This window comes from Aphelocoma coerulescens, chromosome 5 (genome assembly GCF_041296385.1).
Source record: "Aphelocoma coerulescens isolate FSJ_1873_10779 chromosome 5, UR_Acoe_1.0, whole genome shotgun sequence".
In the NCBI taxonomy this organism is placed as follows: domain Eukaryota; kingdom Metazoa; phylum Chordata; class Aves; order Passeriformes; family Corvidae; genus Aphelocoma; species Aphelocoma coerulescens.
The window spans coordinates 15347545-15370978 of record NC_091019.1 but is presented as its reverse complement, the minus strand read 5'-3'; the positions used below and the strand labels follow the sequence as shown (position 1 = coordinate 15370978).

Here is a 23434-nt window from a genome sequence, read left to right as displayed (position 1 = left end):
GTGATTTAAGTAATAGTCATAATAATGATTTATACCTGCTAGGAAGGTAAGCCTTTTTCTTCAGTACAATGACAATTTCTTGACTTTCAAAAATGTCATTCTCTGAACACTACTCCTAACTCAAATAATATTCAGTACTAACAGAGAAAATAGTCTGATAGTTTTAAAGCTGAAAATCCCACTCCTAAATATACAGTTACAAACTCAAGTTTCTGAACACCCTGGCCACCTCCAATGAAAATACTAGTTCAAACAAGAGAGGTAAAACAAATAAAATTGTACACTTAGGGAAAAGTAATCCAAAGCAGGTCTTACTAATGCTCAACTCAAACTGGCAGTTACAGTCACCACTCACCAAAGCAATCTTGGAGTCACCGGTTTGGTGAGAAGGTGACTGAGGAGGGATATAACTGAGATTTTACTGAGTAGTGAATGTGAGCTTTTTGCCACATCCTGTACTCCTAGAAATAAGGGCCAGCTGATGAATAGGCTAGGAGATCATTTTAAAACAGAAAATATTTATTTACTCATTAAATAGTGCATTTCTGGATCTTACAGCCATGGGCAGCTGCAGAGGCAGATGGCATCGGCATATTCAACAAGGAATCAGAGATATTCATTGACAACAGGGCCATAATGAATGCTAACAGGATTATGTTGGAATGTATCTTCTCACAACCTTAAGGATAATTCTGAATACTGGAGTACTAAATGAGAGGAAATATCCAGGCTTGGTGCTGCATGGAAGAAATAGCCAGGCTTGAATATTCTCCCTAAATAGCATTTCCTGTCATCACTGTCAGAGAGTGCACTGACATAGATGACATCACTCTGTAAGGAATTTCTTACCTTCTAGGGTTTTTTTCTATTTTGATATGACTTCCTACTTAAAAGCCATCACCATCTCTACTTCCTCCTCCTGAGAAAGAGTAGTTTTCAATGATTTTGGGAAAGGAATTTTAGCTCTTTCTGTAAAAATAAAAAGAAAACCCAAAGAGTTAGAGGATTACCAAGACTTTCCACTGTTTCTCCCTGTTTCTGTATCTATCCATGTTTCTTTAGGTTACTGAGCAAATCAATGTGCCTAGACAACACTCCCATTTTATTGAGCCCAATCCATAATGAGTAGTGCAACAATCTATGGATAGCAAAGGAACAATTCTTTTTAAACTGATCAGGCATCTGTCCTCTCACCTCACAATGAATGAGCTGAAATCGTTTTGGGTTTGCTACCTTGGCTATTCAGTAAAGCTGGCAGTTACATATCAGAAAGTTTGGAGAGAAAGGCAAGCACATGCTATATGCAAAGTTTATACACAACTCTGAAAACTAGTGTTGTCTTGTTACTTATTTTCAAGAGATAATATTGGACATTAATACTATCAATCTTCTGACAATCTTAGAGCACTTCACTAACAGCTGGGATATATTTTTCTAATATTAATTAACAACATATAGTTACTAGGCAGTTTATCTAGACTGTACAGACTGGCAAACTGCAACTCAGGAAATATAATTATTTTTTTGAGGTCACACAGTGGATCCAGCAGAGGAAAGAGGTCACAGATGAGATGGTTTCTAAAGCTCTTTCCTCCATCTCATTAAACTGACAATTCTCATTTCAAACTATTTGTTTTCTGTTACATGAGGACTGGTATTTAGAAAGCATTTCCTTCCTTTGAAACAGAGAGCAAAGTCACTTATGTAGCAAATGACTGAAGCATAAACACTCACAGCCATTAGAAAGGTGGGTTTGGATTGTGCAAAACAACCTCATTTGCTGAACAAGCTGATTTACATCTGCAATTATGACAACTGTGGGCATAACTGATGGCACAAATTTTAACTACCTCCTTTGCATGAACTATTATGTAGTTAAATGTGCAGCGAATTGCACCCACAAAATCAGAGGCTGCGATTAGGCCTTTTTAAAAGGCCTAGGCCTTACGAAGTGCCAGATAATTGCATACCCCATAAAAGAGAAGAGGGGGTTTATTTTGTGACAGTTTTTAAGAAAATGGGACCATTTAAGTTAATTATCTGTGTTGGTTCATTCGAACACCTGTTGGGTTTAATTCATCAGCACCTGGTGCCAACTGTGGGTAACAGGCCTGGGGGTCACTAAGGGACAGATTATGTTGTTTCTCTTTCTTTTTTTTCTATTTCAATGGGGTTTTTTCTACCCAATTTTTAGTAAGCAAACTTTAGCAGGATTCAAGGCAAACATACAGAGATAACTAGCTCATCTTGGAGAAAACAATAAAGTATTTTCTCCATAAACACATGTAACATGCAAAGTTTGAAGCCTGATGAGCACCCATATTTTGTTAATCTCACTGACATATACACCAATTAAATACCAAGGAGAAGGACTGGTTGAAGTGATCATTTGCAAGAACTGTTCAATGCATTGGTCTGGAATATTTTAAATAGACATTTTAGGGGACAATAATTCAGTTATCAATTCAGGAGGAAAAAAAATTTAGCTAACACCAAGAGCAGGAAACAGAACTGTTAAATGCTTGATTCATTATCATTGGACATTCAGAATACAACAATCATCCCATTGAAAGAATAAAAATGTTGTAGAGGTAAACAGAAGAACCTTCAAATTAGTTAAGATACACAGTAAATGGAAGAATAAGATGCCTGAAAATAGTAAAAATGCTTTTGGTACTATGGGGAAAGGTGACAGAGCCAGAGAAAAGTCTTGATATGCACAGAGAAGTTTAAAAACAAACCAAATATAACTATGGAACTTAAAAAAAAAAAAAAAAAAAAAAAAAAGCCTCTTGTCCAAACTGCCCAGCACTGCCAGGGGATGGAGGTGCTGGTGCACAAAAAGATCCATATCCAGATAGCTGAGAAAATTCTGAGAAAATTTAAGCTAGGGAAGTAAGAGCTCTAAGCAGATTTCTTCTCAGAATCATTAGGCATCCTTAGGGATCTCAATGCTTCATTGAATAAAATTTTTCAAGTCCTCACATACTTTCGGAAATGTGCCTAAATAATTTGCACAACAGATACACAAGCTTTTTGCTGAACTGGAGTTGTAATTCAGACACAAGAGGATTTGGGCTTCAGGCATTTGGCTTCCTTGTGAAAGTCAATCTGAAAAGAAACAAGAAATCTCACAGGCTGTACACATAAATTTTATATTTTAGGGTCTTGCTTTTCCTTTTCAGTTAAGCATACTTACATACCTCTAAATTTCACCAAAATCACAGCAATAATACAGAATTCTAAATAAGAGCTCACAGTCAATGTGCTCAAAAGTTCTTCTGATAGAAGCAAAAAGCAATATAGAAGAAAAATTATAAATAAACTGCCCCAGTACCTGAAAGGAAACACCAACTTTTAAACCAGATCTAAGAAAATATCAAATCCCCACAGTGAGAAGTGAAGAATATGATGCAGAATATTCTTATAGTTAAAATATATCACAATCCATACAACATATAGGTAGGAAAAAAATTGAAAAGACCACAATTCTGAAATGTAGCTTAAAGTAATTGGAAATTATAGAATCAAACCAAAGTATATGTATCCATAAAAGTATTTATTGCAAAATTAGATTTACCCTATATTTCACTAATATTATACTCATTTTATAAGTAATGTTCTGTGCAGATAATGCAGAAAAAATACATAGTGGTAATACAATCTTTGTGTTTCTTAGAAACTTAAAAATATTCTGCTATCCTGTCATGTATTTGGCTCTTACTTTTCAGCAGATGTAAAAAGTTAAATGTATCTGGAAAAATTTTAACTGGTACAGAGATCAGTATAATCAAAACTAGTAAGAGGACTGCATTAATTAGTATTTCTGGTAAATAATTAATCATCAACCCTTTGCATAGCCCCCGGCCAAAACTCTATATGGTCTCAAACTGACAACACATAAACCTCCAGAGGTATCCACTAACTTGAATTCAGCTTGAGGTCATTTGTTTAGCTGTAAGAACATGGTAACTTTTAAATTAATTTTTTTTTTGTTAAAGTATTGTTCTGGAATATAAAATTGCTGCACCTATGTTTGAAATGCCAGTTTTAATCATAGAGAATGACTTGTGACTTCATAAATTTTTGGTACAAATGGCAGGGATTTCCTGGTGGGAGACTGTGGTGCCAAATGCATTTTTCTCCTATGCAGAAGCTTAGGTGTCACATGGCTCCAAGGGGTTAATGTTTTTACACACAGAATTCTCTACATGATAATGCACTTTCATGTTCCCCATCTGGCTATTGTAAAATCACAGATGCTGTGAAGGCACAAGCATGAAGTAGAAACTAGTGTCCTGGTTTTCAGTGGTACTTACTATCTGCAACTCCTGCTGAAGTAAGGAGGGAGCCACAGGTGCTCCATAGAGCTGAAAACCAGGCCATTATTAGGACAACATCCGGAGCATTTCTTTAAGAATTTGGCATAGTGACACTTTTCACTTTAAGTCCCCATTTCTGATTTTTATGCTCTTCTAAAAACCTGGAGTTTCCATTAGAAATGGAAAAATATTCAACACTGCAATATGTGATACATGTGAAGACCATAAGCATAGGAGAATGCAAATAAAGCAGCTGGGGGCTTTGGATGGAACATGCAGATGGAATGCAGAAGGTATGGAACAGGAGAAGACTCTCCTTCACTGTCTGCCTACTGAAGCTGAGGAGTAAATTTTTATAGGAGTGAATTGGGGGTGTGGTGCTTAGCTGGGGTTAAACCATGACAGCCCTTTTTGGTGCCCAGTGTGAGGCACAAAGGGTTGAGTGATAGACAACAGTGGCTGATCACCTAAAGGAAAGGCTGAAGCATAAAGGCATAATCACTGTTTGGAGCATTGTCTCATCCAGAAAATTTTCCCTTAAGGAAGCAGTTAAAACTGTTAGAAGCAGATCAGCTGGAGGTGCAAATGGCTTCAGTGTATTTCCAGAGCTTATTTCTGATGGTTTCTGACCCAAGGATGTCTGTAGGCCTTGGAGTGCATTCCCTGGAATGAGGGAATTCTGTCATCAGCCTAAGATTATCACCTCTCAACATTTAGAAACCATTCAAACCTGATGAAAAAAATTTAAAACACAGTTCTGCATTGAAACTAATGCTTAAAGTTGTTGCACATTTACTGTGAACTGCAAATTGAAGCCAACTAATACAGGGCTGCATTTGTAGGTATTTTGTAGTTAAGAAATCCAGACTGCTGCCTACCTCATAAAAGAAGAAAAGTACTGCAAATTAACATCTACTGTGCCTGAAATGTTGTGTAGAATGGAGAGAAGCAATGGTTTCCTATGAATGATAGGAAGGTCTTGTTACATGAAATGATGTTCACATGGAAATTAGTCTCAAGCTCCATGAATATACATGGTGAGAAGTCATGAAATCACAGGAGTGGCAGCTTTCCACATCTTCATTTTCATGAAGGAAAGAGAGCACGGTGCTCATAGTATGGCAGGGCAGAACTGGATGAAAATTGCCTCATTTTCCAGGCCATTTCAGAGCTACACATTTGGCTGTGGCTATTCTCACACACACAAGAATGCAATGAAACCTTGGGGAAAAAAAGCTTCCTGTTCAGCTCTACTCAATTAGCAGGAAGGAGGAAAGCTGCAAGCTTGTCCAGAATGGCTCTTTTGTAGATGAAGGTGTGAGGCAAAACCAGTGCTCCATCTGAATAGAGAGAACTATTTATCCTCCCACATACCAGAATATGTTGCAATGATTCACAGGCATTTCTCTTCCTAAATGATGCAGAAGCCAGCTAGGGAAAAAATTAGGGTTTGCTATCATCAGTTATCTTTAAGTAACAGTTATGTCCATTCCCTCTGCTTTAATTTCAACTACAAAATAGCACAAGTGTTCCATGAGACAGATGAAAGTTCAGTATTCTCACAGTGACAAGATCTGCAGCCCAGCCAGCAAGCTGGGACCCCACAGATTGCCTTCCAGCACTACTTTCCACTTGCCTTCAGAATGGTTCTGTAGCTCAAAGTTCTACTATTTTCTTTTTCTTTTTTTTTTTAATTAAAAAAGGAAAAAAAAATCTTTGAATAAATCAAACCTGATCCAAATCCATACTTCCATATTATGCCAAAAACCTATGGGAAATCAGGTAAAGTTCGTTTGGGCAAGGAATACAGTGCAAAGCTTCTCTTAGTTAACAGACTGATCAGAAGCCCATGGGATACAAGCAAACATGCTAATGGATTTGGGAGCTTTGGATCAGACCCCTAACAAGTGTTACGCTGCTTAGACTGCATTTTTTTTAATTTTCCACCCTACTGGGTTCCACTGAGGCAATAAAGCAACTTCACGTACCATAAAGGAGGTACAACACAAGGGAAAGACATTGCATCTCTTCAAAACTTGCTGTTATCCACTAATTATCCAGTAATTCATTACCTGTGAGTTGCTGAACAGCATCAGCTTTCACAAGTAGTTTCAAAACTTTTTCTTCTAGGAATGAAAACCACAACTTTAAAACTCTCACTTCTACTAACAACAAGACACATTTTCAAGAGAGTGCTTTAATTCAGCAGAGACCTTTCTTCTTACAATGCTATGAAATTAGTTCACAGTATCATTTATATTAATTTATTTTTAACACCAATTTTGCTTTTCAGAAAACATGTACTACTTAAAAGCTAAGAAAAATATCACAACTACTATTTGTGGAATTCATTGAAATGCAGTCAGCATTTATTCTGTGAGAGCACTGTGTACTTACCAAGCTTCGTAACTGTTTCCCAGACCAAAGTTTTAAAGCAGAGGTCTTCCCTTCTTATTAGTTCAAAAGCTTTTCTTCCAAACTTGCTATAAAAGGTACAAGAAAATTAGGGTCAGTGAGTGAATACCTACTATTTTTCACTGGTGAGGCAAAAACTGTGTATTATAGGATCACTCTGAAATCAAAAAGTTGGCAGGACTGGGAGAACTTCAGAGAACTCTACAAAAGTGACTCAAGTTCTAAAAATATGTCTCTCAGAGAGATTTAAAGGAAAAAGGTTGTGAGGTTAAGAGGTGATTTAATCTTTGTCACTAGGTATCCACATAAGTGAAACGTAATTGCTACTATATTAATTTTTTAAGTAGCAGCCAAAGGTTCACCAAGAAACAACTGAAGTATCAGCTAGGAAATATTGAACTGAACACACAGAGTATTTTGCTAGTGCCTAATTCACCCACCCAAATCCCTTGGCTAACTGGGAGCCAACTTGCTGCCACCATGTGCAGTGTTCCTTTCTCAGAAGTAATGTTTACTGCAAACACTGTGTACTTATTATTTCTTTTGATTCCATGCCCAAGGAGTATCTTCCATCAAACAGTTCAACAATTCTGTACTAATAAGCACTACACTGTAGTGGTCAGTAATTCAGGGGCCAGGGTTTTTAGACTGGTGGGTTAGTAACAGCCACAAGAACTGAAACAACAGCCACAAGACAAAACAGACCACTCTCAATTTAGGCATTGTAACCCCAATTGGCTCTCTTTCTAAAAAACAGGGTTTGCTTCAAACAAAAGTAATGGATGCATTATAAGAACTACTAGATATTTTTATTCTGTAGACTTTTTTATATGTCATATTAGTCATACATAGTAGGTGCTTGTATCCCTAAAGACAAATGTACTGATGTTAGAACTCAGTTCTAAATTCTCAAAATCTATGAAATGTGTTCAAGTCTCAGTCTAAGGTGCTATTCTTCACAGAGTAAGAGTTAATTAAAGCAACTGTGATTCATAGAAAATTATGGAAGTCTATAAAGTCCTTTTATTGCTCCAATAGACATATTTTTCAGAGTAAAAGAATAAAGCAGAAAATCCTGGGAGAAACAAAGCATCATTTTTAATTCTTCACTCTTTGTTCTGGTATGTAGATGTATCTCCTTTACCTGTGTAGTGTGAATGTTGCCTTGTTTGGCCTCATCCAAAGTTATTTATCATTAGAAAATTAGGATAATAAAAGAGAAATGTCAGAAAAATGTGAAGACCTACCCAAAAGTATCCATATTAAGATTACATATGTTCACAAAAATATACCTCAGCTGCATTCTTGTCCTGTACCTATTTTCTGTTATTTTGAGTAAAATATTTGAATAAATGTGCTATCTGTCTGTTCAATTTAATTTTTCTGTATCTCCAGCTTCCTTTACACTGATTGTATTCTTAATGACGTGGAAACAAATAAAAAAGGAAATATATATATTAAAATAAAAACAAATGTATTCCTATAAAAAAAGAGGTTTCAATGACAGACATTTGGTATGTGGTTTCTGTGACTATGTACCAGCAGAAGTATTAACCAGAAACATCAATTCTAAATTATTATTAGAGAATGTACTTTGAAAGTAAATATTGATCTGTTTTACTAATCACATAAAATGGAAAACCATATCATGTGGTCTATGTTTTCAATCAAAACTAACAAAGATTAAATTCCCAATAGATTTTACATCATACTACTCATGCACAACTGACTTGCAAAGATTACGTAGCAAATAGTTTTGAGAAACTAATACACCTTTTTGTGACCATTTAAAACAAGCAAAAAAGACACTAACTTCATCAAATAAATTATTTGCAACAAATAATTTTTTTAGTTCCATTCCCAAAACACAGAAATAGGTACTGAAAAATGTAGTTGTCACATCCTGGTGAAGGATGCCTGTCACTTTATATCAAAGCAAAATACTGTGTTGTTTCATTCACATGGTTTTAATTTTTAAGGTAAAACATAAAATTAATATTTTGGTTTTTCCTCAAAACCTTTAATCTCAAAATGCCATTGACAAAAGTTGCTATTTTCTTTTATCCTCCAGTTCTCCTTCCCAATCTCCCTCAGGACTTAAATCCACATGGAACTCAATTTAAGGAACAGAAAAGGGGCAGAATGCATTCATTTCAGGACATGATACCCTAAGTATTGGCTGGTGACAATGCCCATTATTCTGCTATGCACAGATAGGACTAAAATCTCTCCAGACTAAGGCAGTGACAGACAACAGATAACTTCAGCTGAAGAAATCAAGTAGGTGAAACATATCACATGGCACCTGGAAAATCTGTGAAGAAATTTTCTGTGCCTTTAGAAAGGAGCAAGAATTACCACACTTTCTTAATAGGTTTCTTACTGCTGTAATGCAGGCAGTAATTTATTAGGTATCCCAGCCTTCTTCAGCTGCACAAAGGTTTTTGAGAACTACTGCAGGGGCCAGAGCCTCTGAGCACACCTGGAAGAATGAGCCAGAAATCCAATAGTGCAGATTGCCCAGGAAAAAGAAGCCCCTGACCCTTTCCTATTTGACAGCAGCACATGGGCCGCACTCTCTGAGCACGACAGGCAGCGGGACCCTTGCTGCTCTAATCCTTCAATGTGCTGACACACTTTTGTATTTTAATGGATTTTCTTTTTGCTGGTTACTGTTGTGGATGCTTCTATTAGTATGTGTTAAGATAGAAATGAAATGGGAAGTGTAGAGTACACCTTAAAGTGCATGTAAAAATCCACCAGGCCAGCCTTGCCCCACTGTGCAGAGGAAACTCTGTGCATTAACAGAGTTCTTGAGTCACCTCAGGGCTTGTGTCCCCCACCTAGGTACAGACAGAGCCTGTAGTGGCAATAACAGCCCTGGTGCCAAGATGGGACATGCCATCTGCACAGCCACAGGAGCCAGGACAGCCAGGAATTTAGCAGGGAAGCTTTAGCTGGAGCCAGGAAGGGTCAAAGTGGCGATGGCAGCAATAATGGCTCTAACAGTGTCCTTATGCAGTATCCAGTATCCTCCATTAGAGGAGCACCAGGAGCACAAGCTATTATTCAGGGTGGGAAGAAAAGCAATTTGCAAAAGCAGAATTAAAATCAGAAGATGATCTTACGGCTTTTGTATTACTGTTTCCAAATTAAGCAATAAAAAGGAGCGTGAATTGCATTCTATTAATTCATACACAGTGTTTTCATTCTTGGGTAGTCAACACAACAAGCGGTGAATTAATGCTACTTTGTTCTGACAGTGTTGTGATTACAAAATGCTAATTTTAAGAAATATTTATATTGCTAATTAAGGAAGAAGGTCAGAAGTTCTAAGCTCCAACTGCAATCAACACAGTTCACTGCTCTGAATTTTACAGGTTCTGAGCTGTGAATTGTGCTGATTGCAGGCACAGCTCTGGATTCTTATTAGCCAGCCAAACCACCCCAGTTCTACCAAACATTTTATAATATATTCTACTAAGTTGTACAGATCCTACTACTATGATGCAAACATTAATATCATGAAGTAAAACAATAAAACTCAATCTGTATCAGCATAAATTGTACACATGGATTTTAGAAATAAAAAGATGAATAAAAATAAAGGCAATAAAGCTATGAGCACTTCATCATGCTGACATGAGAAGAAAAGTGAGCTAATTGTACAGAAAAGAAACAGAGGAAACAAAATAAAGTGAAAAGAAAAATCAAACCAAGAAAACCCACAGAAGAGGAGGTTATGAAACTGTGTGTGTCTGTGTCCACACGTCCACGTACAAAGACTTAAGTTATAATAGAACTCAGCTGGATGTAACAAAAGCAAAACAATCACAGAACAGAAATAATAACAAATGAAATGATGGTGGTGGTATTCTAAAACACTGGCATTAAAGCATTATCTGGTAGCAACTGAGAGAAGAAAAACACAAGGTAGGGAGAAAAAAGACATGAAAATGCTTTACGAAAGAAAAACATCCCTGAAAAAAATGTGACATTTTAGTTGCATCATATGCACAGTAATTTACATACTTTGAAACAATTAATTTTCAATTACTGGGGTACCTTTTTATACTTTTTAGCTATCATAGGCAGGTGAAGATTTTTCAGAGAGGAATAATTATTTTGTAGCTAAGAGAAATGTTATAAAAGACTTCAATATAAGTATTCATGTACTCTTACAAACATAAAGTTCGATTTCTTCCTCCTATACCAGCAAACTAATAAACTTTCAAAAGACACAGTTAACCCATACAGGGAGACCTGGCAGCCATGGAACATCTCAATTATAGTTACCAGTTGGAGGTGGAGAAGAAAAGCCTTTACCCTGATTGCAGAGTTTGTGCAGTCCATGTCAGGATTTGACCAATAATCTGTAAATCAACGACTCAGTCCTCATGTATAGATCCAGACAACAATGAAAAAGAGAGGCCTAAACTCTCAGTTTGATTTTATGGTGTTTCACTGCAATATTCTGTTATTTCCAGACTATTTAGTGGTCCATAAATCAAACACTCAAATTTTAACACTGACATCTTTTACCTCATTTTGCATAGAAATTTTTATTGTTTACATACAAGCAGTTATAAAAGCTCACTCTATTGTGAAGATTTAGCACACAGGCTTATTTTTTATTTCAGTGCAAAATCATAAGTACTTGTATTATAAATGGGTCTGTACATTTTATATTACTTTTACAAGCTACTTACAGCATGTACATAATGACACCTGTGCTCCAAATGTCACGCTGTTGGCTGTAGTCACAGGCACTGATAACTTCATGGGCTGCCAACCAAGCAGAAAAAATAGTATTAATAATAGAAAAAAAAAAACTTTTAAATGCTTAAACACAAAGCATGAAGAATGTGCTGATGTGGTATAATTTATTCCCATATGTAAAGAGGAACCAACAGCAGATGTTTAAATGAATAATGTACAGGCCTTAACAATTCATGCTGATGTGTCCTCACTTTTATCATTTAGCTGTTAAGGGGGTGGTGACATTGTGACATTAGCTGTGTGATTAAACTTAGTACTCTTCGTCTCCACAGTAAGTTATTAAAGCAGCATTCATGACATACTGACTTGAAGTACTGCAAGACATTACACAAACTTGGTTTTCTCCCAGACATAAGGGTAGCACATAAGAACACAGGGTTTTTGCAAAACACAAAGCCTCTGTTTGCTTGAACACATCAGATGATGAACAAAATCTGTGCCAAAATACTCTCAGATAAAAATTTTCAAACCCACTTATTTCAGTCCTAGATTAAAAACTCATAAATTATAATCTATTCACTACTCACTTTATATTATTTCAGTCACACATCAGAAAGATGCTGGTTAGGGGCCATCTCAGTGAGATTTTATCTACTGCATCATGGGAGATGTGGTTGAATTCACAGCAAGATCTATGGTTTTTATTTCCAGAACCAATGGAGGTGACATACTTAGCACCAGTAAGGAACAAAATATAAAAACCTTCACACAATGGGAGATTGACAGTGAATATTTTAATTGATGTTGCCCCACCAAATCAAAAAAGCCTGTTGAACTGTGATCTCAGATTTTTTTATGCCTTAGGTAGACAACAAGCTTCAAATATCTCATTATTATGACAAGGATCTTGAAATAGTTAACTTATAGTTTGATAATACCACAACTGGTAAAACAAGACTTTAAGGGAGATTCTTATCATGAATATTGTCAAACTGGCCAAATCTGCTGTATCAAATGTTATCATTTTGATAACATTTTGAACTATCATTAATTCATGCTATTAACATACTTGGAAAGCTTACAAAATTACATACATTTATATCCTTATATACATGTCCTACACAAAATAAAATTACCAAGTCAGAAAGTTGATATTACTTTTATACCTTTTCTTTAGTACTAAACCAGTCCGATTAAATTTTGATTTTCCATTAGTCTCACACAGAACAAGGGAGGATATAAAAAATGGAAATAAGACCAAAAGGAAAACATAAGCATAGAGGGGCAAAATCAAAAAAGAAAAAATGAGGAGCAACTAGCAAGGGATGTAACTCGAAATGAAATCATCTATAAGGATACGAGTGGTAGGAAGACAGTGAATAAAGACATCAGTGTTGTATTCAACTAAGAATGCAATTGATAGATGATGCTTAGAAGGCAAATGTATTTAATGTCTTCTTGCATCAATCTTAACCAAAATGTCAAGTGCAAGCAGTGGATAGTCCAATCAATATCAGTGACAACGGGGCAAGACCTCAGTCTTTTACAGAGAAGAGAAAGGTTAGCAAGTACTTGAGTTGGAAATTTTAAAATCAGCCGTAACCGATGAAATTCATTCTGGAGTATTTTAAAAATTACAAGACTTTTCAGAGCTATTAGCTCTTCAAGAACCATGAGGGGAAGGCAGATAAAATACTTGAAAACTGAAAAAGGTAATCATGGTATCTATTTGTAAGACAGTAGAAAAGCTGGGATCAAAGAATTATAAAGTAGCCCATTAATTTTAATTCCCAGGAAAACACTGGAATTAATAGGCACCTAGAAGAAAACAAAGAGGTGGGTAACAGACATTATGCACGTGTCAGGAGCAAATCTCCATGCAGCACAGGCTGACAGGCTTTGGGGTTAGAGGAGGAACATAAAATGTCACACATCTCTATTTTAGTAAGGATTTTGACAGTGTCTCCCTTAAATTATTTTGTAATCCAAATTATTGTGTTTAATTTACTAATTTAACACATTAAAATATCGCAGGAGCAATGCACAGGTACATAAAAAATGCCTCTCAGTTGTAACTTGTTTGTTGCCAAAGTGGAAAGTTGCATCAAGGCATGTTCTGCAGCTGTCTGTCCTCTTCAGCATAAAGAACAAGAGACCAAGAGAAGTGAAATAACAGATTGCTGACAATAGGAAGGTGCTTACCTGTTCTTCATATCTGTGATGGATAGGGAGAGGAAATAATAGTCTGAAAATGTGAACTGCAGTTCCACCCTTTTCCTTAGCCCCACACACAGGCTCCCACCACCTCCCTTAGGTCAGCTGGAGCAATTATGTGGCTGCAGGTGAGTTAACTGAAACTTTATAATGAAAAAAGTTATTAGATCATGGCCTGGAGGTGTAAGTTTGAACTGATTGTCAAACTGAAGGTTTGGGGCAGACAGCAGGAAAAATTTCTAGGAGGATAATGAAGCATCAGAATGGAATGCCTGGGAAGATTATGGAGTCTCCATTACTGGAGATCTTCAAGTACACTTTACACAAATACTCATCAGAAATGACCTCAGTATAGCTGCTTCTTCCTTTGGACAGAGAAATAAATCAAACAACTCAAGGCCCCCTCACAGTGATAATAGTCTATGTTTCTGTCATGATTAGTAAATTAGAAAGTAATTTTATCCCATACAACCCCTTCACTTAAAGGGTATTTAATGCTACTAGTATTTAATAAATCAGAATGTTGGAAGGACTAATTATCTTCCCCCAAAAAGGATTTCTTTTTTGCTCCCACTTGTTATGAGCAAGCTGTGAAATTTGCTGATATAAACTATTGAGGAAAAGACTCCACAGAATTAAATAAATGAATGCTATGTTGGATAAGGGAGTGAAGTATATTATAGCATGCAGTATAAATCAGAAAGGGTTATAAATCTTTATATTATAGAATGCAGAGTTTTCATTGCCTAAATAGACAAGGGAAAAGCCCTGAAGAGCATGTCCTTTGGGTGGGCTACGTCGTGATTACCTGCTTTTGTGGTGTTGGGGTTTTTCCAACTTCCATTTCAGCATCAAATATTAATCAGTCCCATACACTGGGAGAGGCACATTTTTTGGATGGAAAATGTCTAAAAAAAATTGGTTATCATTTATTCCCACTGTTTAGCTGGAGAGTCCTATATTTTTCTGCAGCACATCCGAAGTCACAAATTAGTCTATGTAATCAGAGATCATCAGTAGAGTGATACAGAGTTAAAAGAAATCTTACCAAAAAGGAACTACTCATCAACAGTCCATGAAGAGGACATTTCAAAGTGTGGAAAAAAATGCTGGTTTTTTGGTTTTTTTTTTAAACAAGATAGGGTTTTATCCTGCATGTAAAACCTTATTTGAGTGTAATACTTACCTGGAGAAAAATTCTTCACTATACTTTGGTATTTTATATTTGTCATATCAAAGTCTGTGAGACTTTGTGTCAGTGCCCTGATATCTTCAGATGTATGTGTGTATTATATCAGTGGAAGGAATGTCCTGATACTGAGGTGGCTTGAAAAAGAAGGTCTTTCTATACATACTACCAAAATCTCATCCAAGCCCCATGCCAGTGTGCACCTGTGCCATATGGAAGAACCTCTGTTCTTTCACCAGGAGCAACCCACGTCTGGATCTGTCCCATAATTCTGTCTGCATGTCCTGCCCAAAACCAGAAAATCATAAAGATCCAGGAAGACTTTCTCACAGCCAAAAATAGGAGGGTGTGAACCTCAGCCTGACATGTAACATCAGCTACCTCAGAGCCCTGAAAGCTCTGAAGCAGTTAAATGTTGCTTTTAGCTGGTTTTTTTATCTCACACTGTGTGATGGACCTCTCATTTCCTGTAGCCACTTTAATTGCTGCTGGCCATGCCAGCTTTGGGATTTGGTTCTGTGTTTTCCACTCCTTCCATTAAAGTCATTTAGGAGTTATTCTCCTCTAAAATGAGAGGAACAAGCAAAGTGAGGAAAGATCTGACCTCATTCACAGGATGGAAGCTAGGAAAAATGCTCACACCTTGCAGGAGAGATGACAGAGCATGCTAGTTGCTGTTCCAAATGGATATATAAAGCAAGGCCATGAAAAAAAGAACAGCTGGCCATGGTGGTTTCTATTGATGGAAGTGGTGAGTTGACTGAAAGGATGGAAAACCTGTGGAAAAGACAGATTTATCAATGTCTTTCCTAGCACTGGCATTTGCAGGAAGGAAGGCACAAACTGTCCCAAACTGAAGGGTACAGAGAAATCCAAAATGATGTTTATTAAAATGAGCATGAGATTATATAAAAATACACAGGTCTATGAAACAGAAAAGAGTTTTGCAGTCTGGATTTATTCCATCATAAATTACTGACTTGTCCACTTCAGTGTCTAAAATTTTTCTCAGCCTGGAGTCTTCTCTTCCAGACAGTAAATTCCTGATCCAACAATTCAGTTCTACAAGATGATACCTACATTTTAACAGTAAGTAGTATTAAAATAGCAAATTGGTGATGCATAATTAACACATGATTCATAAAGCATCAAAGACTATTTTCTTCAACAGAAAAGACGACGTGAGCATATGGAACATTGTATTCAGGTAGAAAATATTTATTAATATCAAAAGAATCGTATAAGATACTTGTATTTCAATCAAGATACAGTCTAAATAGGCTTTTTTGCTAAATTACTAACAGATTTACTTTAAATTGAAAACATTCTTAATTTAAATATTAATTACATCTCACAGCATCTGCTGGCTTCCTGTAACTAATGGCTTGGGACTATGCAAATATAGATCTGGATGAACAAGGTATGGTTACTTTAAGGATTTTTTTTTTTTTAATTGACCAAGAAATGTACTTACCATTTAAAAAAAAATTGTCTCTTCAACAGTGGCTCTTAGCTTCCAAATGATTTTTTCTTTCCCTAATAACACCATTTAGTAACTCATTTCAAAACCTACTAAGAGGTATCAAAGTCAGGTCTCCCAGTAATACCTGGATATTAAAAACGGTTCTTGAAGCAGAACTGCTACAATTGTCATCTTACCTTTACATTTAATTTCACTTCATTTACTTCATTGATGTCACTGCTTTTAACTAAAATGTTTTCCAGTTTTAGATCTCTGCGAACAATACCTGCCAGGAGAGAGTAAGAAATAAAATGTTATCAGTTGCAGTGAATATATTCTGACAGAAACACTTTAAAATCTTTTGATTAATTCCTATGAGCAGTTCCTGTGCATTTTACTCTCAACTGGTGGCAGCCTAACAAAAACCATACTCCCCACTTCTTCCAGGGAGTCATATAAGAATTTCAAATTTTGAAATCTCATTCCTTACCACAATCCTGTAAGAAAGGCAAAAGTACATATTGGTTCAGTCTTTTAAAATCAGATCACCTGACATCATCCAACAAAAAAAGTAGAGTGTATCTTTTATATTTACCAAATTTGCACATATTTTCATACCTGAAATTCATTTTTATATATCAAACCAGTCAATTTTTGCCCTTTTGATGAGGGCATAGAAGAAACAAGGCCTTATAAAAGGCACCATTCCATAATGCCATATAACTCTCCAGAAAAAGAGGAAATGAAGGGTTCATAGAAAGAGTATAACAAAGAGATTAATAATTGCTTTGCAAAAAACTCAAGAATTGCTAGTCTTGCACCATCTACAAAATCTAAATTTTTTGCTGGAGAGGTTAATTCTGTTGTGGACTGTGCAGGATTGCAATGGTTCCTTACAGTGGATGAAAATGCTGATGTTACTGAACCCTAAATGCAACATATGCTGTTAGGAAGTATCAGGAAGAATCCAGTTCTGCTTTTTTACCTCCTGTAATACACTATACATATAACAACTGAGCTAAATTAAAGTTATAATGCAAAGCAGTTTCAAGCTAAGAAATAATAACACAGTTATTGTCATAGCTGGTGCAGAAAGAGAAATAAAAGAAAATGGCAGCAGGTATTGCATCTGTGAGAAAAATAAAGTTCTAAAAAAGCATTCATGTAGTGTATTTTACTTTTTCTTTACCAGACTATTTTTATCCTATGAAATACATAATAGATAAAATATAAATCAGTAACTGTTGTTAAATGTATGAACACTCAAAATCAATGAACATACAGGAGAGACAGAGGAATGTAATTACAGTTTTTGTGCAGACACACTATTGCTGAAGCAAGGCTTTGAATGATGTCCTGTCTCATTTTCTGTAAAATGCCCTTTACCACAAAGCATTTTTTTAAGTTCTCCACCCTCACACAGCTCCATTACAAGACATGTCTGCTAATATTAATAAAAGGGAGAATGTAATTATTTTGTTCTCTCTGAGTTTAGTTTCTTCTAATGTAATAACAATACATGATTAATAGCAATGCTCCAGCTGTAGTGATGACCTGGAACCCCAATGCACTTAATATTTTATGGACAGAAAGCAAAGGACAATTTACCAGCCACAAATATTGCCAGCATTGTGTTTACTACAACAATCCCTCAAGCTTTCAAAACATATGCATTTTAAAAATGTACAAAAATACTGTGATTTCAAAACAAAGGCTAAGTATGGATTTACCTTAAAGCCTCTTCCATTTAATGCATTAAAAATGACTTTTAGAAAGCCTAATTAACAACCCTGGAAAAAAGTAAAATGCAACTTTTCAACAACTAGGAATGAAAACCGTAATACTTTAATCAAATAAGACTTCCAAACAATTCAATACCCCAAGAAAAAAATCCTACACATGCAGCTAAAAGCAAATATTGTTTTATATAATATTGTTTTACTGTAGGATTTATAATATGTGCTGCCATTATAAAGTCCTGAAATCTTATCAGTCAGCTCAGCCACAAAACTTTAGGCAGAAATTTGCACCATGGTATTCATACTGACTTGTGAATGGAACACTTTTTGTTCCTTATTTTTACCTTACTTTATTGCTAAAAATCCAAATAAATGCTTAAATAAGAAACACTGTTCAATTGCATATACTCTTTGAAGATATTTGCTTACTTTGTAATCTAATATGCAAATATCTTTTCAATTATTCTTTCATGAAAGAATAAGAACCCTAAATTACATGGGTAGACAGTAGAGTTTGAGTGGTTTAAAAACTTATGCTGGTTCAGGTTTCTGCCACAGGGGCAATGACTGGGACACAAAAGTACACCTGAAAAATAAAAATAAACATCTACATAAATGAAAAGATAAATTCTGCATCTAATATGACATCTTGGTGCTCAAACAGATATTGGAAACAGAGACTCATCAGACAGTAAGAAAGCTAGGAATAATTTAAAGAATATCACACATCTACGTGATATTTATTCTTGTGCTGAAGTTTTTTTAATGGCTTCTTTTTGTCCAGTAGCCTTGTGTTTAACTTCAGTTACCATCCCAAGGCTGCTACCTTCTAGTTTCCTTCCAAATGGATGAATTTCATCAAAAAACAATCACGAAAAACACCGCAACTTCTAAAAAGTCTTAATATATTGATTATCCATTAATATAAACTAATCTAAACCTCACAATCATATGTTCAAAAGATGTTTTTACTATCAGAGCAGCAATCTGATTTTTTTCCAACAAAAATATTTACAGATTTTTCTGCTGAATATGTTTCAGTCCCCATGCATGTTTGCCGTAAGGGTTAAGATCAGCAACTCGCTGAGTTTCATGTAAGTTTTCTACTTCACTTTGAAAAGTACTATGAGTACCAACAGTCATTGTCTGTAATTCCTCTCTTTGTTTTCCACCAAATTCCCATATGATTCCTGGAAAATTCCCCTTCTGCTTTTTAGGAGCGTCCATCCACACCCCAAATCATAGGAATTTAGTTCATTCCTTCCAGGAGTGCATTCCACTGCTTTCAAGGAACATTCTCAGCTTTCTAGGAAATTTTCCACATGCCCATAACTTCACACAAGATTTCTGGGAATTCCCCCTTTGCTTGCTTGTGTGCTTTTGGGGAATCCACAGCCAACTTCCTAGGAATTTCAAATGTGTTGTTCAAAGTATTCACCTTGGCTGCTCTCCTCCTTTTTCTACCTTCCACTTTCTAGGTCTTACCACTTGTTTTTCAGGAAATTTCCCCTTTCTCTGCAGGTATTTTCCCCCATGTGCTTTTGACAAAATCTCCCTCTGTTTTCTAGGAATTCTGTCCCTACTTTCCAAGAATTTAGTAAGTGCTTCTTAGGAAATTTCCCAGTGCCTTCCCAGTCTCCCAGCTGCTTTCCATGCATTTTCCTACTGATTTCCAGGAATTTCCAGGTGCTTTCTAGGAAACTAGACAAAGTGAGTGAATACTCAATGTGCAAATGTTATTGGTAAATTAAAAATAAATAAATAAATAAACAAAGCTACCTTCCATGATGCCTATGGCTTGGGAATTGCAAAAACTGTCTGTAGCTGAGAATGTACATATTAAAAACTCTTCTTAATGAAGTGGCAGCTCCTGAATATAATACTGGAAAAAAACCCACAACTACCCAAGAGTATTTTCTATGAGAAGAGTATCATTTAGTCAAACTGCCTCATGCATTTTCATAAAACTGGGAGATCTAAAAGTGGATAGTGTTTAGATGCCAGTAACACATCTGGAGAGCTATGACATCTTCAATTGCTAGGGCTGACTATTCAGTATAATTTGACACTACTTTTGCAGTAGTGACCAACATCTATGGCTATACACCTTCAGCTTCCTTGCTGAGACTGTGTCCTCCTCTTACCCACATTTTCCACATAATTCACAAGGGCAAAAAAATTGGCTGCATATTCAGATATATCTAATTTAGGGTGATAGTCACTTTATACCCATGTATATGAATATAAAGACATTTATGCGTAGAAGTGCTGCTTGAAAGGGGACCCATTTATGTTCATTTCCAATGCATTTAATTCTGAAACTTCAGTGTCAGTGTGGGTTTTTTTCTATTTTCTTTTCAGATGTACATGTAAAGAACTCCTACAACAAAAGCTTTTAAAGTTTATAACTGAACAATTTTAAAGCCTTCGACATTAAAGAACAGATTATGATACAGGATAAATATGTCTTTATCAATGTTAACTACTGCAGGAATGATAAGAAAAGAGACTGTACATCAGTGAGTGTGAACTACAGAGAAATTAAAGTCAATCAACTTCAAATCCAGCTTCAGTCTCATTTTTTTCACCTACTATCTTTAGAATAGTATTGCCATTTACACACTTTTCCTCATCTGAAGGGTACCATAATTGAAAGACGTCAAGGTACAAGTGGGTGGTAGGAAAACCAGAGAATTGCCCATCACAGGCAAACTCTGACTCCTGAAACAAAAGCCTCATTTTCAAAACACAATACCTTTAAAGCCTGTAAACTTAATTTAACGTGTGTTAGGTTAATTATAGGTTTAATAACTCCTTTAGAGCAAGTATTTCTTTGTCAGAGGTAAGAAAATATATCTACTGGAGACATTCATGCAGACAAACCTTCTGCAAGAATTGGCTCAATGTTAAAACATGATATCACAGATGAATATCACTAGAAACCATGACAACATTTCAAAACATTATGTAATTAGTCTCATTTCTTACATTACCTTGAGGTAAAAAAATACTGTTAAATGTCTTCAAAAATAAACCATTTTTAAAAGTTCACTATTTCAAGTTAATTTGTTCAACTTATCTTCTGATGAATGGATTATGTTAGGCAGTGAAATTTTGTGCTGTGGAATTCCTGGCCTGCCTACTGGATGGAACTACCACCCTGTGTTTTCAGGAATTTCTTGCAAACCAGCACTTTCTCTGATCACTGAAAATAATGTCATCATCAGGGGCAGGAGCTGAAAACTATTCTCTGTGGAAGAGATTTTACTCTTTTCGTTAATATTTTATAGAGTTCATTGGGGAAAAAAAACCTTTGCTCTACTTTAGAGAAATGAGCACTGATAACTGTAGAATACAAAGAAACACCCAGTCTCGAAAACACACCTCAAAAAATACATAACAAAGAAAATTAGGTCCAATTCCAGTCTCCTTACCTCCTCTCCCATGCTGAATCCTCTTGTCACACACCTCCAAATCACATGTGATCTTTGTGGCAACAGGGGCAAAAAAAAAAAAAAAAATAGAGCATTGCTTGGTTCAAATGAAGCTGAGCACGTGGTTCATTTTATGGTCTTCCCTTCACTGCTTTCAGACATCTGTTCAATTTTATATAGTCCGTGCCCAAATTAAATTAAAACACTGAGACTGGCAGGAATGTGTCCACTGCTCAAAGAAGTGGAATAAAACCTGAGAGATGAGGGGGTGGGTGGAACACAAAAGCCTTGTGTTCTAACTACAGCTGTCTGCCACGCTGACAAGGGACTAGATTGGCATAACACAGCATGCTGGTTTGGACAGCAGATCTGCAAAAAACAAAATACACAGTCAAAAATGGTACTTCGGCTTTTTTAGCTACAGAATCGCTGGGTGCATTCAGAGATGGAAAAAGCAAATTTTTTTTCCACCAGACAGTACAAAACCATAATAGATTTTTCCTTCAAAGCACATGGTATACAACACATTTTTAGAGGATTTCAAACTACTTCAATAAACCTGGGAAGCTGTTGATCTGGAGCATCCAGTAAAAATGAACTTTTGCTTCTAACTGGCATCGTGTGAGGACATCCTTCAGCAGTGCTGCCAAAACATGGATAACAAAAGCAAGGATTTCTGGGTACTCTTGCAATTCCCCTGGAGAGCTGATTTGCACATGATTCCTCAAAGTCTACTTTTCTCAAACAAGAAGCTGCACAAAGAGACTCAGAGGGAGTTAAAATGCACCAAAGAAGGAAAGCTTAGCTAAACATTTCCAGGCACGAAGGCCAGAGCTCAGTTCCTCCACAGCAGACAACAGAAAAGCAGCAACCCATGGAAGTGTGGGAGGTTAACAAGCCTTTAACTCTTGGAATACCATCAAGATGCCCAACTTTATAAAAAGAGACTCATTCTAGCACTGCAAATGGCTACTGCAAGTCAGGCACTGGAAACTGCCTCCAACTGGCTCAACTCCTGCAGGACAGGGATCAAAGTGCTGAAATCTGGGGTCACCCCTCAGCAAGCACCTACTCCCCACGCTGAGGCAGCTGCTGCCCTGAGCAGTGAGAAAAGCAACACCGCTCATCTCAGGCAAACAGGGGCTTCAGTCTCTGGACACCATGAGGGTGTTGGCATTTTAGACACAGGGAGACATCAAGGAGCTAAAAGAAGGATCCAAGCTGCAAGAAAATGGAAAACACTGCCTTAAGCTGAGAGTGTACAACCTGCATTCCTGCAGAAAACAAGGACCAGGTTTTCAGCTGGCATTCTGCAAAATCTCCTCTGCTCCATTGCCTCTGATGCACCTCAGAGATAATCTCAGATGTCACTTGAACATCCTAAAGCCCTTTGGTTCCATCCTAGCCCCTCATTTCTCAGATCTTGGACTTTTCTATTTGAATGACAGATGACTTATTAGAAAACAATAGTACAAAATACTTACATGGAGACAAAAACTACTTAAGAGAATGTTCTTTTCTGATAGAGTGCTTTTATCATGAGATAACTTCTAATCTCCCTCAGTAGCCTACGTTTTGCAATTTACATGAAATGTGATTAATACCCTATTTCCATATTTAAGTCTCTGACAATATTAATACTCTTAGTCCTACTATCTAAGAAATTTTTAACTGCAATATGATAAAGTTATTACAGTTCTTGATTCTCTGAAATGTACCAGGAAAAAAAAGTGATAGCTAACACAAGAAAAGAGATAAGCTTAATGATATGTAGAAATCTTTTTGTTCTCTTGAAGAGGTTCTGAAAATACTAAAAAACTGCTAAAAATCCTGAATTTGTTTTACATTTTACTTTTGACCAAAATTTTTGTATTAAAAACTTCTGACCTGAGTAAAGTCTTCTGTTGATAAATCAATAAACTGAAGGATATGGGGTTTTC

General features: G+C 36.2%; 1 protein-coding gene across 8 annotated transcripts in view; it reads right to left on the bottom strand.

Moving 5' to 3' along the window:
* The window catches only part of STK33 (serine/threonine kinase 33), a 49615-nt gene that overhangs the window by 1317 nt on the left and 24864 nt on the right, over positions 1–23434 (bottom strand). For 4 of the 8 annotated variants that reach the window (XM_069015926.1, XM_069015919.1, XM_069015927.1 and 1 more), the window contains 5 exons: positions 21495–21546; positions 16519–16607; positions 11447–11522; positions 6720–6805; positions 621–969 (listed from right to left, as the gene is read on the bottom strand). In XM_069015926.1, coding sequence (XP_068872027.1) covers positions 6777–6805; positions 11447–11522; positions 16519–16607; positions 21495–21546 — 246 coding nt within the window. In that variant the 3' untranslated portion in view covers positions 621–969; positions 6720–6776. Of the gene's footprint in view, positions 1–620; positions 970–4896; positions 4986–5699; positions 5754–6719; positions 6806–11446; positions 11523–15747; positions 15936–16518; positions 16608–21494; positions 21547–23434 lie in introns of those variants that run through there. The other 4 variants (XM_069015921.1, XM_069015922.1, XM_069015923.1 and 1 more) reach the window with 4 other exon arrangements.